Here is a 13130-nt window from a genome sequence, read left to right as displayed (position 1 = left end):
GCAGCTTAAAATACTAACAATTAAATGCAGACCAGAAGCAACAACTTATCTTCAGGAAAAATGCATTGACTAATTATACTCATTAATACATTTTTCATATTGGGAAGCAATGAAAAATGTTGAAATAAATATATGTGAAACTAACCTATGTAAGCGAAACTATAAAAGACAGTTGACTCACATAAAAAGATAATTTTATCAAAAATGACATCTAAAGGTGAACAATAAAAAAATAACCATGTCTGTGCCGAATGGAAAATTCCCCCACCTAAAAGGACATAAAACATAATAACAATTATAAAACTGATGCTTCCCTACATAAGGTTTCAATTTTAAAAGTCACACCATACTACGATAGTCACCACCCCAAAGCCAATAGATTGATAGCCATTAAATAAAAAGAAAACCATATTTCGAGATAAAATCAGAAGCTATATTTTTAAGCAAAAGCAACCATCCAAAATTGATTCTTAGTATGAATGAAATATACTTTCAAATGCAACAACTAAGATTAACAAAAAGAGCTTTAGATGACAGGGAATCCTTAGAACTCAATAACAGTATAAAGCAACTACGAAATAGTTTTCACAAAGTTTGGCTGACCATAACCTGTGAATAGCCTCCACTGGCAGCATGAATTAACTTCCCTGCATCCTCTTCCATATGAACTCTAGTGATACCAAACCTCCTGTGCCCCCCTCCAAACTCAACTGGCAGGTCCACATCAAGGTACCCATGGCTAGCAATTGGAACATCAAACTGAGAGATTTGGTAACCTTTTGGCAAGTCAGGATAAAAATACTGCTTCCGATCAAATTTGGACCTCAGAGACAGTTTACAATTCAGGGCAAGGCCTAATTTGACAGCAAACTCAATGACCTTAGAGTTGAGAACAGGGAGGCAGCCGGGGAGCCCCATGCAGACAGGGCAGATGTGGGTGTTGGGTACTGAACCATAGTGGTAGGGGCAGCTGCAGAAGGCTTTGGTGAGGGTAGAGAGCTGGACGTGGGTCTCTATACCAATGATGGCCTCATAGTTTTCTTGTTGAAGGGATTTCGACAAGGTGGTGCTATGGGTTTGGCTAGAAGAAGCAGAAGCAGAAGCAGAGGAAGCTCTTCTTGCAAGGTAGGGAATGAATGGGGCTTGAGATATAGGGAAGGAGCTAGGAAACTTGGGTGGCACTCTAAAAAAGATAGAAACATAAGCCATTACTAGGGCTGCAGATTAAGGATGGAAAGTGGGATAGACAAGGCAACAAAGGGACAGCAACCTGTGACCTTCAGGCCAGTATCCTACAGCTAGTGCACAGAGAGAAAGGGAGAGAGCCCTTGGTTTGCTGGGTTGACAAGACTGCAAAAGCTGCAAACTGGAACAATGTCAGACAGGCCAAACAAGTCTCACGGAAGCGAGAAGATCAGATTGGATCTGCGTTATCGATGAGGAGAGGTAATACTCATGAAACATTTTATTGTCTGTTTCAAGTTAAAGATACCACCATGTTGCAATAAGCCATGACTGCCAAGAAGAGCTCAGTTGTCGCTTAAGAAGTGGAAGAACCTGTATTCAAGAGAGGGAGGCTGGTAGACTGCTGCACATGACAAATGGAGTATACAAAAACCATCAACCCAGGCCAAATTTAAACCTTGTTAACAAAAGAACTCATTAGACTAAACTAGGCCATTTTCCCATGGCCCATCTGAATATATGACATAATCCATTTCTTAAATGTTTTCTTTACATGGTCTTTTACCTTCTTACCTGCAACCAGTATGATCCTAACTGCATCTAAATTAAGTATAGATAATTTAGCCCTATCTCAAACATATGAACATAAACATCAATTGCCTACAAATGCATGCAATTCATTCCACTACAACAAAAATGGTACATCACTTTTCATTTCACCTAATTCCAAAAACCAAAGAAATTCTAACTAAAAGTGACACATAAGATGAAGCAAACTCACTATCAAGCTATCACAAAAGATAAAGCACTTAAGGCCCACATTTTCCCATTATTTTCAGGTGTTCAAACGAATTTAGACTTTGGACATTGTCTTTTTAACTTGCAAATAATTTGACAGAAGCACTCCTCTTCCTTCCATGAATATTATACTTTTCTTGCATGATATATGAAATATATGACAAAGACGGACTGCTGGACTATTTCTATTGATCAATCATGTCATATAGGGCCATACAGACATACATATATATATATATATATATATATATATATATATATATATATATATATATATTAGATGGAGAGAGAAAGAGAGAGATTGGTCACTTTGGCTATCCAGAGTCACCCAGATTACTCATTAGAATCGTTCGATCTATCATGATAGATGGTTGAGGATAAAACAAGGAGAAGAAGTGTGAACTAATTTTAGTACCCACTACCAATTTAGTGACTGTTTTCTAACAACAAATTTTAAAATTTTAACCATCTGGAAAGATCTGACACACAGCAAGATTCAACTCCCCCATATATCCGACTCGAAAAATAAATTTGAAGTTTATGAGTGCAAGCCTTCCTATTAGTTCATTGATGAAGGCACAATCTGGTCATCATTGTGAAACTGGGGTTCTGCCAAATTAGAGTGGCAGAAATGCATCAATAGCACTAATGCTTCTGCTGGCATTTGTATCATTATTCCCCTTTTCATCGTAGGAAAATTTCCAATCTCACAAAAGAACTCATAACTGATTGCCTGTTTTTGGTTTTTCTGTTGTTGAAACAGTATACTGGACATCAAAGAGAGGATTCACACCTCTAGTCACAGGCATTCTTCGTATAAGAAAAATAATCACCATTACAGTGTTTAAATTGGCCAGACGCTCCTAAGACGTCATTCACCATATTCGTTTAGATTGAGAGGGTCGTCATCCAAAAATGAATAAGGATCAACTCACTTTCTGTAGAAACCGAAATTTGCTTCCAACGGCGAAACTGATGACATTCATTTCTTCACTGATTCAAAAAGGTTTTGGAAAGTCGAGTTTTACGACCATGAAGCAACCAACTAATTTTGTCTTTACTTTTATGAGGCACTGAAGGGCTTCAGCAGAAACGACTCAAACTCGTAAGGGTTTGCTCGGGTCTTTACACAAACAGTTGGCATACGCAATACCAGTTCTTACTTTCTATCTTTTTATCCCTCAAAAGAACTTCAATTGATTGGAAGTTGGAACTCTCACGTGGCAATCAAGAGCAGCAAACTATTGGATGAAGTCAAGTTGATATATACAAACAAAATGCCATATAATTCTCCATATTTGTCACTTATTCTCTTCAATGGATCACCATTTTCTGGTGAAAACATCGAATTGTCCCAAAATTATCTGGATTTCTTTTGAGAATGACGGCTGAAAAACATGGTAGTATCTTGTCTAAGTGACCAGGGCAACGATGTCATTACCAGCGCTCAACAAGCGGAGTGGAAGACGTTGCAGACAATAGAGGGCGAACTAGACATACGTAGATGACAATGGTGAAAAAGGGTGGGGCGCGGGCGGGGAGAGAGAGAAAGAGAGAGAGAGAGAGAGGCACCTGGAATGAACCACCTCTTCACTATGACGGCATTGTGAGAAGCCAGACACTATCTTCTTCACAAGCAGCCAAGCCCCCATGCAGCAGTGCAGTAAGGTAGATGAGGAGATAGAACGGGTGAGGCGCATGAGTGACGTTTTAACATCACCATGAAAAATCTGCCTAAAGCACATTTATTGCCTTCAATTATTTTTAAAAATAATCAATTTTGAATTATTGGACATAAATATTTTAATTTTAAAAAGGTCCATTATGATATTTTTTTGCAGATCCCTTAATAAGGGGCTGTTTGATGGATTAGAAATATGAAATAAGAAATAAGCTTCTGGAAATAAGTTTACAGGAAAAATGGAATGAAAAATTTCCTTTCCATTTCATTTTTGCCGAGTGTGTGATAGGATTGAAAGGTGTTTCCTAGAAACATTCTTCTTACCTCGATAGCATGGGATGGAATTCGAGAGGAAGAAGGTAAAGGCTGGAGAGGGAGAAAGGTAGAAGAAGAAGATGGTGCGGTCTACTGAGCTAGAGTTAGGGTTAGGTTTATCGTGCTCCCCTTGAACGCATTATAGTGGGTGCCGCCGACCAGCACCGACCGCTTGACCGACCATGGGGTTTTGACTGGTGGCGTCGATTTCATCAATTTCACAGATTGCTTGATGGTTTTGCTGCCGGCGAGGGTGGTTTAAGCATTGAATCTCAAATCTGATGCCCTCGCCACCTCTGTCTCCCAAATCTAATACCCTCGTCACCTCCTTACCACCTCTAACTATCTCCTCGCCACCCCCCCAAAGCCCCGACCACCTCTTCACCACAACCCACCACCACGCCACCATCTTCCTCGCCATCAACGCCGATAGCTGTTGCTGTCGCACCCACAGGTTGCTCGCCAGTCGCCTCTTAGGCCCAGTTTGATAGCCTGGGTAAAATGAAAAGGGAGGGAAAAAAGTGTACGGGTGGGTGAAATTTCACCCGCCCGACGTAAAATGCATCAAACGGGGTGAAATTCACCCCGTTTAACATATAAGCGAGCGGGTGAAATTTCACCCGCTCGAAAGTCCGAGCTCGCAGCTCGGACTTTTGAGCGGGTGAAATTTCACCCGTTCGACCGCTTTCGATTTTTCACTCTCACGTCCTGAGCATGTGGCCGAGACTGGGGAGGGGTTTCTGCAACAAAGCACAAAGAAATGGAGGGTGAAGCAGGTGGTGCGGGAATAGCACGAAGGAATGGAGGGTGAAGAGCAGGTGGTGCGGGAAGAGCACGAAGGAATGGAGGGTGAAGCAGGTGGTGCGGGCAGAGCACGAAGGAAGTGACGCCGATTTCATATCAATCTCAGAAATCGGGGCTTTACTCTTCTCCGTGGCGCTGGATTCTTCCCATTGACACTGCCGATGGCCTACCATAATCAAGGCTTCTCAAATTTCTCCTAATCCAAAAACCCTAATCACCCTCAAATAGAAACTGCAAAGACTGCTGGAAAAAGCTCGACTCTATGCAGCCGACTCAGAAAACCCCCAAAATCTATGGTGGATTGAATGCTCCTGGCTTCACTTGATGTGGAGGATCCATGCAAAATCCCCCTAAAGGACACAGTGGTGGGGCCAGAATTCGAGACCTTCATATCAAATCAGATGTGGGTGATTCAATACTCCACCATCTGCACGGGATAACTGGTAACAAACAGCTTGCTCGCAAGGTGTTCGATAAAATGCCCAAAAGAAGCATCGTCTCAGGGAATGCCATGATTGATGGTTACTGCAAAGTTGGTGAGTTCAATGCGTTGCTTGGGATTTTTAATAGTCTGTTGATGGGTGATTTGAAGCCCAATTTGAGCAGCTTAGTGAGCATTACAGCTGGTCAGTGTGGGTTTCTTGACATTGGCAGGTTGATTCATTGCCACAGGATGAAGCTTGGGCATGAGTTATCGTTGGGCATGAGTTGGATTCAGTATTATGTAATTTCATTATGAAAATGTACATTGAGCTTGGGCTTGTAGATTGTGCTCAATTAGAAAGATCAGTCGTTTCATGGATACTTTCATTGGAGGGTACACAAAGATTGAAAATTTTGATCAAGTTTTCTTGCTTTTTACCAGGTTAAATTTTTCCTGTGCATCAAACATGGTTAAATTTACCACATTAAATTTTTCGTGTGCATCAAACAAAGCCTCACATTGGAACAAGGAGAAATTTCATCCTGTAAATTTTTCCAGAAAAATTTACCATGGTAAATTTACCATGTTAAATTTCACCCGACAATCAAACGGGCCCTTATTGGCCCTTTTCTCCCTCTCCAGCCTCCTAACGGTCATTTTTTTTGGTAGGTAAATCTCCCTCGACACCTTGGGATGAGACGAAATTTATGATAATATGAATCACCCAACGTTCTTTGTTTTCATCTCATTTTTTTACGAATAAGAAGAAAATATCTTTCACCCCAACTTTCTTTGTTTTCATCTCATTTTGACAAATAAGAATTACTTCTGAAAATTTGAATTTGAATTGGTGGAATCTACTGTAGAGGTGGAACAAAAGTTCAAATTGGATTGAAAGTTTCACAATGAAACAAACTCCAAACTAAACCCTCGGAAATTTTCTTACAGGAACTTCACTTTCAGCAATAAAATTCCACCAAAAGAGGTGGAACTTTATACCTGGGCAAGTTTCTTCTGACCGTTGAAAAGTGCATGTCTCTTTTCTTTCTTTCATCCGGCAAGGCATAGCCGAGGAAGTTGCCTTCTTGCTGTTTTGAAACGCCCAATTCACTGTTGTGGTCGACTGTTGTGACTTGGTTTTTTTAAATAAAAATAGAAAATACAAGAATAAACAAAATAATACATTTATGAAAAGGGGTTTTCACCATTGCAAAATTATATTTTCACGTGCACTTTATTTTTTTGAACATCATAAAAAATTTTAAACATAATGACAAAATTGAGACGAAATTAATTAAAGATTTTTTTACCTCACAGTCATTATATTCTATTTTAAAAGTGTTTCTCTTGGCTTAAGCACCAGCAATTTACCTAATGACCTTCATTTACATTTCATCTCACTTACCCAAATTAATTTAATAAATAATATTAAAGAACTTGACACTATGTTTGATTTTCTTTAAGTTTAAGAACGCGAAATTTTAAATGCTGGACGGCGTGGTTTACTTTTGAGCATAATTTTAGAAATGATTGTTTTCATGTACCCCTTTTTTAATTTATTGTTGCTCAATATTGTTGAAAATAGATGGTATTTAAGTTTCAGGTACAAACAAATATGGTATTAAAATAATTGAAATAAAAATTCTAAAAAATCAAACAAATACAGGTACATGGGAGATGGAACAAAAGTTCCACAAAAACCGTACCCGGTACTAAATACCGGAATTGTGACACTTAGGTATTTAGTTTCAGGTATTCAAACGTTACACAGGAGTTTGTATTGACGGCATTTTACTACAGCCTTTAAAATTTACTGCCATCGTACATTAAAAATTCCACCTTCAAACAAACAAGAAATAAAACATCCGGGGGTTTTGAATGAACGTGATATTGTAATATCAATAATATAGTCTCAGCTAAATAGGTGCCTTCTCCTTCTCCCCGGTGTTTAGTTCCACCCGTACAATACACTGGTTGCTCCCTCTGGCACACAAGGTCGTGACTTGCTCTCTTCTCAGCTTCTTCCTTTTTCTATCATCAGCAAGCCACCGTCTTATTCACCCTCTCTTTTCACCTCCTCCTCAGGCTTGGAGCAGACTCTCTCTCTCTCTCTCTCTCTCTCTCTCTCTCTCTCTCTCTCTATTGCCCTCTTTCTTTCCTTCTCTCCAGCCCTTTCTGAAATGCCCAAATGGGTCACCCAAAATCGCACAGATCGGTCCTGCCCTCTGTAGGTTCAGGTATCATCGGCATTTTTTTTTGGCTATTTCCCATCTTTTCTGAGTGAGTTATGAAACAGATAGAGTAATGGCGACATGCAGCCCAAACTCCTTCTGGATCTGATTATGGACGGACGCTGCAAATGCAAGAGCCCCACCCGAGAGTCCCCTCTATGCTAAACGCCATTTTCGGGTCACCAAAGAATACCCAGTCGGCAAGCCCAATTCATCTCACATATTTCACACATTAACAACAAAATTGCAATTCTGAGAATGCCAGAGAGAATCGTGGACCATGACCGCAGCAAGAGAGAGGGAGAGAGAGAAAGAGAGAGAGAGAGAGAGAGAGAGAGAGAGAGAGAGAGAGAGAGAGAGAGAGAGAGTACCAGTTGGAGAAAAGTGGGTTGATGAAGAGAGGGGTCTTGAGGGCGAACAAATTGTGCGTGTCCTTCAGCGTGGCCGCGGCGGGCGGAGTGGGGCGAGCCAGAAGCGGCGCAAGAAGAAGAAGAGGGCAGAGAAGTTGGGGACGAGGCGCAGAGAGTTCCTGCACTTGCAACTCCTGCTTAAACTAGAAACCGGGGTTGCTCTAATGAAGCTGGATACATCTGATTCCATCCTTATTTAATTATCTGGATTGGGATTATTCTCATATACTAAATTATTCTCATGTTGGTGCATGTATTGATGAATTCTTGATGCTTATAATGGTGACTGTTTTTCAGATGAAGCACTTTTAAGAGGTAGATGTTTTTCTGTTTTTTGTTGTTCCTACACTTCGTAGCCAAGGGAAGCCTTTAACTATGTAGGTGGCACTCCTTGACACTCTAAAACGTTTGGGTGGCGATCAATATCAAGTCAGCTATTCCAAGCTTGAGGCGTGAAGTGCACACTGCACAGCCTTGTGTGGAAGCTGAAGCCGCTTCTTGAGTGTTCGTTTTTATAAGTCGATGGTTGCTAATAATGAGGATGGGTGGTTTGTTATTTTCAACGGTTGGAGGTAGGAATGGTATTTCGTAAATCAAACATAGAATAATAACACCTAGAATAAGTACACCATGCATTCACACACACTTGGGTTATGGAAGATGGAACTTTTAGTTCCACCTCTCAAATACATGGTATTTTAATGGCAAGCACTTAAATACCAAGCATTTAAATGCCCCTCAAGAAGCATTTGATTGATGAAATTCGACTGTAGGAGTGAAATTTTACTTCCATCATTAAAAAAAATGCCCTATTTTGAAACAACATGAATTTTAAAACCCCTAGGTAAAGTTTGAATGCCAGACCCAGACATTAAATGATAGGTATTTAGTACTGGATACCAATGTGGTGGAACAGAAGTTCCACCTTCCATATACCCAATGTTGTTTGATTGTTTGAAACTTTTGTTCTAGGTATTTTAGTTTCATGTTTGTATGTAAATGGAACTAAAATTTTTCTTGTTTCAAAGCAGCCGTGGAGAATAAATGCCGTTTATTTCATCTATTGACTCAACCATAGCAAAACACATTTCCATACTCTGCTATTGCACTATCGAAATCTGTATTGTCTGACTGTTTATACTGTTTATCGCTTCTTAGTAAATGACTTTCTATATAAAACCAATCAATATAGTGTCATAAACATGATTCTATTTGAGTGTTTCATAAAATGAATCCTACAGTTGTGTTATCACATGATTTCTTGTGCTTATCGCGGCCTTGTAAATGTGATTCTATATGAGCACATTGTAAAACAAATCTAGCAGTTGCATTATCGCTGCATTTAATTTTTTCAAGTGCTTATCTAGGTCTTGAAAACACAATTTTATTTGAATGTATCATAAAACAAATCTTGCAGTTGCGTTATCGCAATCTATTTTGTCCAACTACTTATCACATCTTAGTAAATACCTTTTTATCTTAAAACTAGTCTATACCATGTCATTGTCGCACTTATTTTTTTCAAATATATCACGACCTTGTAAACATAATTTTACTTGAGTGTCTATGTAAAATAAATATTGTAGTTGCATTATCACACGATTATTTGTGCCTATCACATCCTTGTAAACACAATTTTATTCGAGTGTATCATAAAATGAATCTTGTGATTGCATTATCGCAATCTTTTTTGTCTGACTGCTTATCGCCTCTTAGCAAATGCTTATTAATCGTCAAACCAGTCCATATAGTGTCGTCATTGTATTTAATTTTTTCGAGTCTTTATTGCATCCTTGCAAACACGATTTTATTTGGGTGTGTCTTAAAACGAATGTTGTAATTGTGTTATCACAATTTGTTTTGTCTGACTGCTTATCGTCTCTAAGTAAACGTCTTTTTATCGTAAAACCAGTTCATATAGTGTCATTGTAGCATTTAATTTTTTCGAGTGCTTATCACGTCGGTGTAAACACTATTTCATTTTATTGCATCCTAAAACGAATCAAGCAGTTGTGTTATCGCAATCTGTTTTGTTTGACAACATATCGCCTCTTAGTACATGAGTTTTTAATGTAAAATCAATCCATACACTATCTTTGTCACATTTAATTTTTTCGAGTGTTTATCACGTCATCATAAACACGATTTTATTTGAGCTATCCAGAAACAAATCTTGTAGTTACGTTATCACAATCTGTTTTGTCCAGCTGCTTATCACCTCTTAGTAAATGCCCATTTATCATAAAACCAGTCTATACAGTGTCATTGTCGCTTTTCATTTTTTCAAGTGCTTATTGCATCCTTGTAAGCATGATTTTACTTAAGTGTATTGTAAAACGAATCTTGTAATTGCATTATCCCATGATTTTTTGTGCTTATTGCATTTTTGTAAACAAAATTTTGTCTGAGCATATAATAAAATGAATCTTGCAGTTGCTTTATCCCATCTATTTTGTCTGACTGCAAATTACTTCTTAGTAAACATCTTTTTATCATAAAACTAATCCACACAGTGTTGTTGTCACATTTAATTTTTTTAAGTACTTATCGCATCCATGTAAATACAATTTCACAAGGAGGAATCCTATAGTTGCATTATCACAATTTGTTTTTCCCAACTGCTTATCCTGCTTAGTAAACATCTTTTTTTATCATAAAATCAGCCCATACAATTATTGTCGCATTTAATTTTTTTCAAATGCTAATTGCATCCTCTAAAACATTATTTTATTTGATTGCATCCAAAAACGATTCCTATAGTTGCATAATTGCAATTACTTTTGTATGACTAATTATCGCCTCTTAGTAAACTTATTTCGTAAACATGATTTTATAAGGACAAATCATGTAGTTGCATTATCACAATCTATTTTGTCCAACTACTTATCTCCTCTTGTTAACTGTCCTTTTATCATCAAACATATCCACATAGTGGCATTGTCGATTTAATTATTCTGAGTGCTTATCACGACCTTGTAAATAAGATTTTATTTGAGTACATCCTAAAACGAATCCTAGAGTTGCATTATTGCAATCTCTTTTGTCTGGCAATTTATCTCCTCTTAGTAAACACCTTTTTATCACAAAATCAGTCAACAAGTGTCATTGCGTTTAATTTTTCTAAGTGCTTATTGCCTCCTTGAAAACACGATTTTACTTGAGTGTATATGTAAAACGAACCCTGCGGTTGCATTATCACATGTTTTTTTATGTCTATCACATCCTTGTAAACATAATTTTATTTGAGTATACTATAAAACGAATACTGCAGTAGCGCTATCTCATGTTTGTTTGTACGACTACTTATTGCCTCTTCGTAAATGCCTTTTTATCATAAAACAAGTCCATATAGTGTCATTATCACATTTAATTTTTTCAAGTACTTGTCGCATGCTTGTAAGCATGATTTTATTTGAGTGTATCCTAAAAAGAATCCTGTAGTAGCGTTATCACAATATGTTTTGTTTGACTACTTATAACCTCTTAGTAAACTCTTTTTTATCAAAAAATCAGTTCATGCAATGTCATTATCGCATTTAATTTTTTTGAGTGCTTGTTGCGTCTTTATGAACACAATTTTACTTTATTTTTTCATAAAACAAATTTTGCAGTTTCTTTGTCACACAATTCTTTGTTGTTGATGATCACCGGTGTAACTACAAGACGACATCCAAGTTTTCCAGTTTCTTTGAGATATCAGTGACATATTTTCTTTGTGACATAAATAGTCTTTTCCTTGACTGAGCAATTTCTATTCCCTAAAAGTATTTTAACTTTCCCAAATCCTTTATGTCGAAGGCCTTTTGAAGTAGTGCTTTTGCATCATTCATCTTGAAAGTGTTGCTTCCTATGATGATTATGTCATATAGATAAGCACCAAAGTAATATCACTGTCTTTCTTACTGATAAACAACGAATTGTTGGCTTTACTCCTGTAGAATCGACATTGTTCAAGAGCTTTGCTCAATTTGAAGTGCCACGCTCGAGGAGATTGTTTAAGTCCATATATCAATTTTTGCAGCTTGCATACTGATGTAGACTTTTCTTGAGTCCATCCAGGAGGTAGCTTCATATATTTCTTCTTGTAAGTCTCCCTGCAAGAAAGCAAACTTTACATCTAATTGAAATAGTGGTCAATCATAGTTGCAAGCGATCGAGAGCAATATTCGAGCAGTATTCTTTTTGGCTACCGGAGCAAATGTCTCCTCATAATCCAATCCTTGTGTTTGAGTATACCCTTTTGTGACCAGCCCTTGTATCTTTCCACTGTTCCATCACTGCTGTATTTGATTTTAAAAACCCATATGCAGCCAACCACACATTTTCCTTCAGGCAATTGAGTAATCTCCCATGTTTGGTTTTTGTTTAAGGCATCAAGCTCTTCCTGCATAGCTTTGATCCAAATAGGATTCTTTTTGGCCTCCTCATAAGATCTTGGCTCTATTTCTCTTTCTATGGTAGCAAAAAACCAGTGTTTTTTAGAGAAATTTTTAAACGTCACACAATTTTCGATAGGATGCATAACTGCCTTATATGTCACATAATCTTTCAAGTGCCTAGGGAAGTTGAATGGTTCTTTGTGATCTTCTAGGCTTGGTGACTTCAGTTGTGCCCCTTTCAACTTCATGAGTTCCCATGTTTTAGATCAAGGTTGTACTTGAGCTTCTTCTTATGCATTATGATTACCTTGGTTGGTAGAAATGGCAACTAAATCATCATATATGCTAATGTTTGGCAAAGTAATCTTCCCCTATCGTGTTTCTTGATGATGGTGATTTTTGAAATATGGCACCAACTCATCAAATTTGACGTCTCTAGAGATATACATGTGCTGGTCATAAGGGTTGTAGCATCTATATCCTTTTCTGTTGACTGAATATCCCATAAACACACACTTGCGAGCTTTGGGACTAAGTTTGTCTCATTCAGTTTTGTCCATCATAACATACACAATGTTCCCGAACAATTTCATGTGATTGATACTGATCTTGCGTCCTGTAAGGATGTGAAGAGGTGATTTTCCTCTTAATCTACAGCTAGGAGTTCAGTTAATTAGGTAGCAAGCAGTCATAATCGCCTCGCTCCAAAACTGTTTAGGCATACAAGACTGAAAAAGTAAGAAATGTGTAATTTCAAGAATATGACGATTTCTCCTCTCGACTACTCTGTTTTGTTGTGAAGTTTTTACACATGAATATTGATGCATCATGCCACTCATATTTTCAAAATTTTCAAAAGAACTGTTTTTAAACTCAGTCCCATTGTCAGTTTTTAGGGTCTTA

At 37.9% G+C, this 13130-nt stretch overlaps 1 protein-coding gene across 5 annotated transcripts in view; it reads right to left on the bottom strand.

Annotated features, from left to right (window-relative positions):
• Positions 1 to 8133, bottom strand: part of LOC116246359 (glutamyl-tRNA(Gln) amidotransferase subunit B, chloroplastic/mitochondrial-like) — a 51812-nt gene extending 43679 nt beyond the window's left edge. The window contains exons 1-2 of one of the 5 annotated variants that reach the window (XM_050078868.1): positions 7810 to 8133; positions 610 to 1588 (exon numbers count right to left, since the gene is read on the bottom strand). In XM_050078868.1, the coding sequence (XP_049934825.1) occupies positions 610 to 1209 (600 nt within the window). In that variant the 5' untranslated portion in view covers positions 1210 to 1588; positions 7810 to 8133. Of the gene's footprint in view, positions 1 to 609; positions 1589 to 3555; positions 3713 to 7809 lie in introns of those variants that run through there. The other 4 variants (XM_050078869.1, XM_050078866.1, XM_050078867.1 and 1 more) reach the window with 4 other exon arrangements.
• Between the last annotated feature and the right edge of the window lie 4997 nt (positions 8134 to 13130).

Source organism: Nymphaea colorata, chromosome 1 (assembly GCF_008831285.2).
Source record: "Nymphaea colorata isolate Beijing-Zhang1983 chromosome 1, ASM883128v2, whole genome shotgun sequence".
NCBI lineage: Eukaryota > Viridiplantae > Streptophyta > Magnoliopsida > Nymphaeales > Nymphaeaceae > Nymphaea > Nymphaea colorata.
The sequence above is the reverse complement of the archived record's forward strand: the minus strand, read 5'-3'. Positions and strand labels throughout refer to the sequence as shown.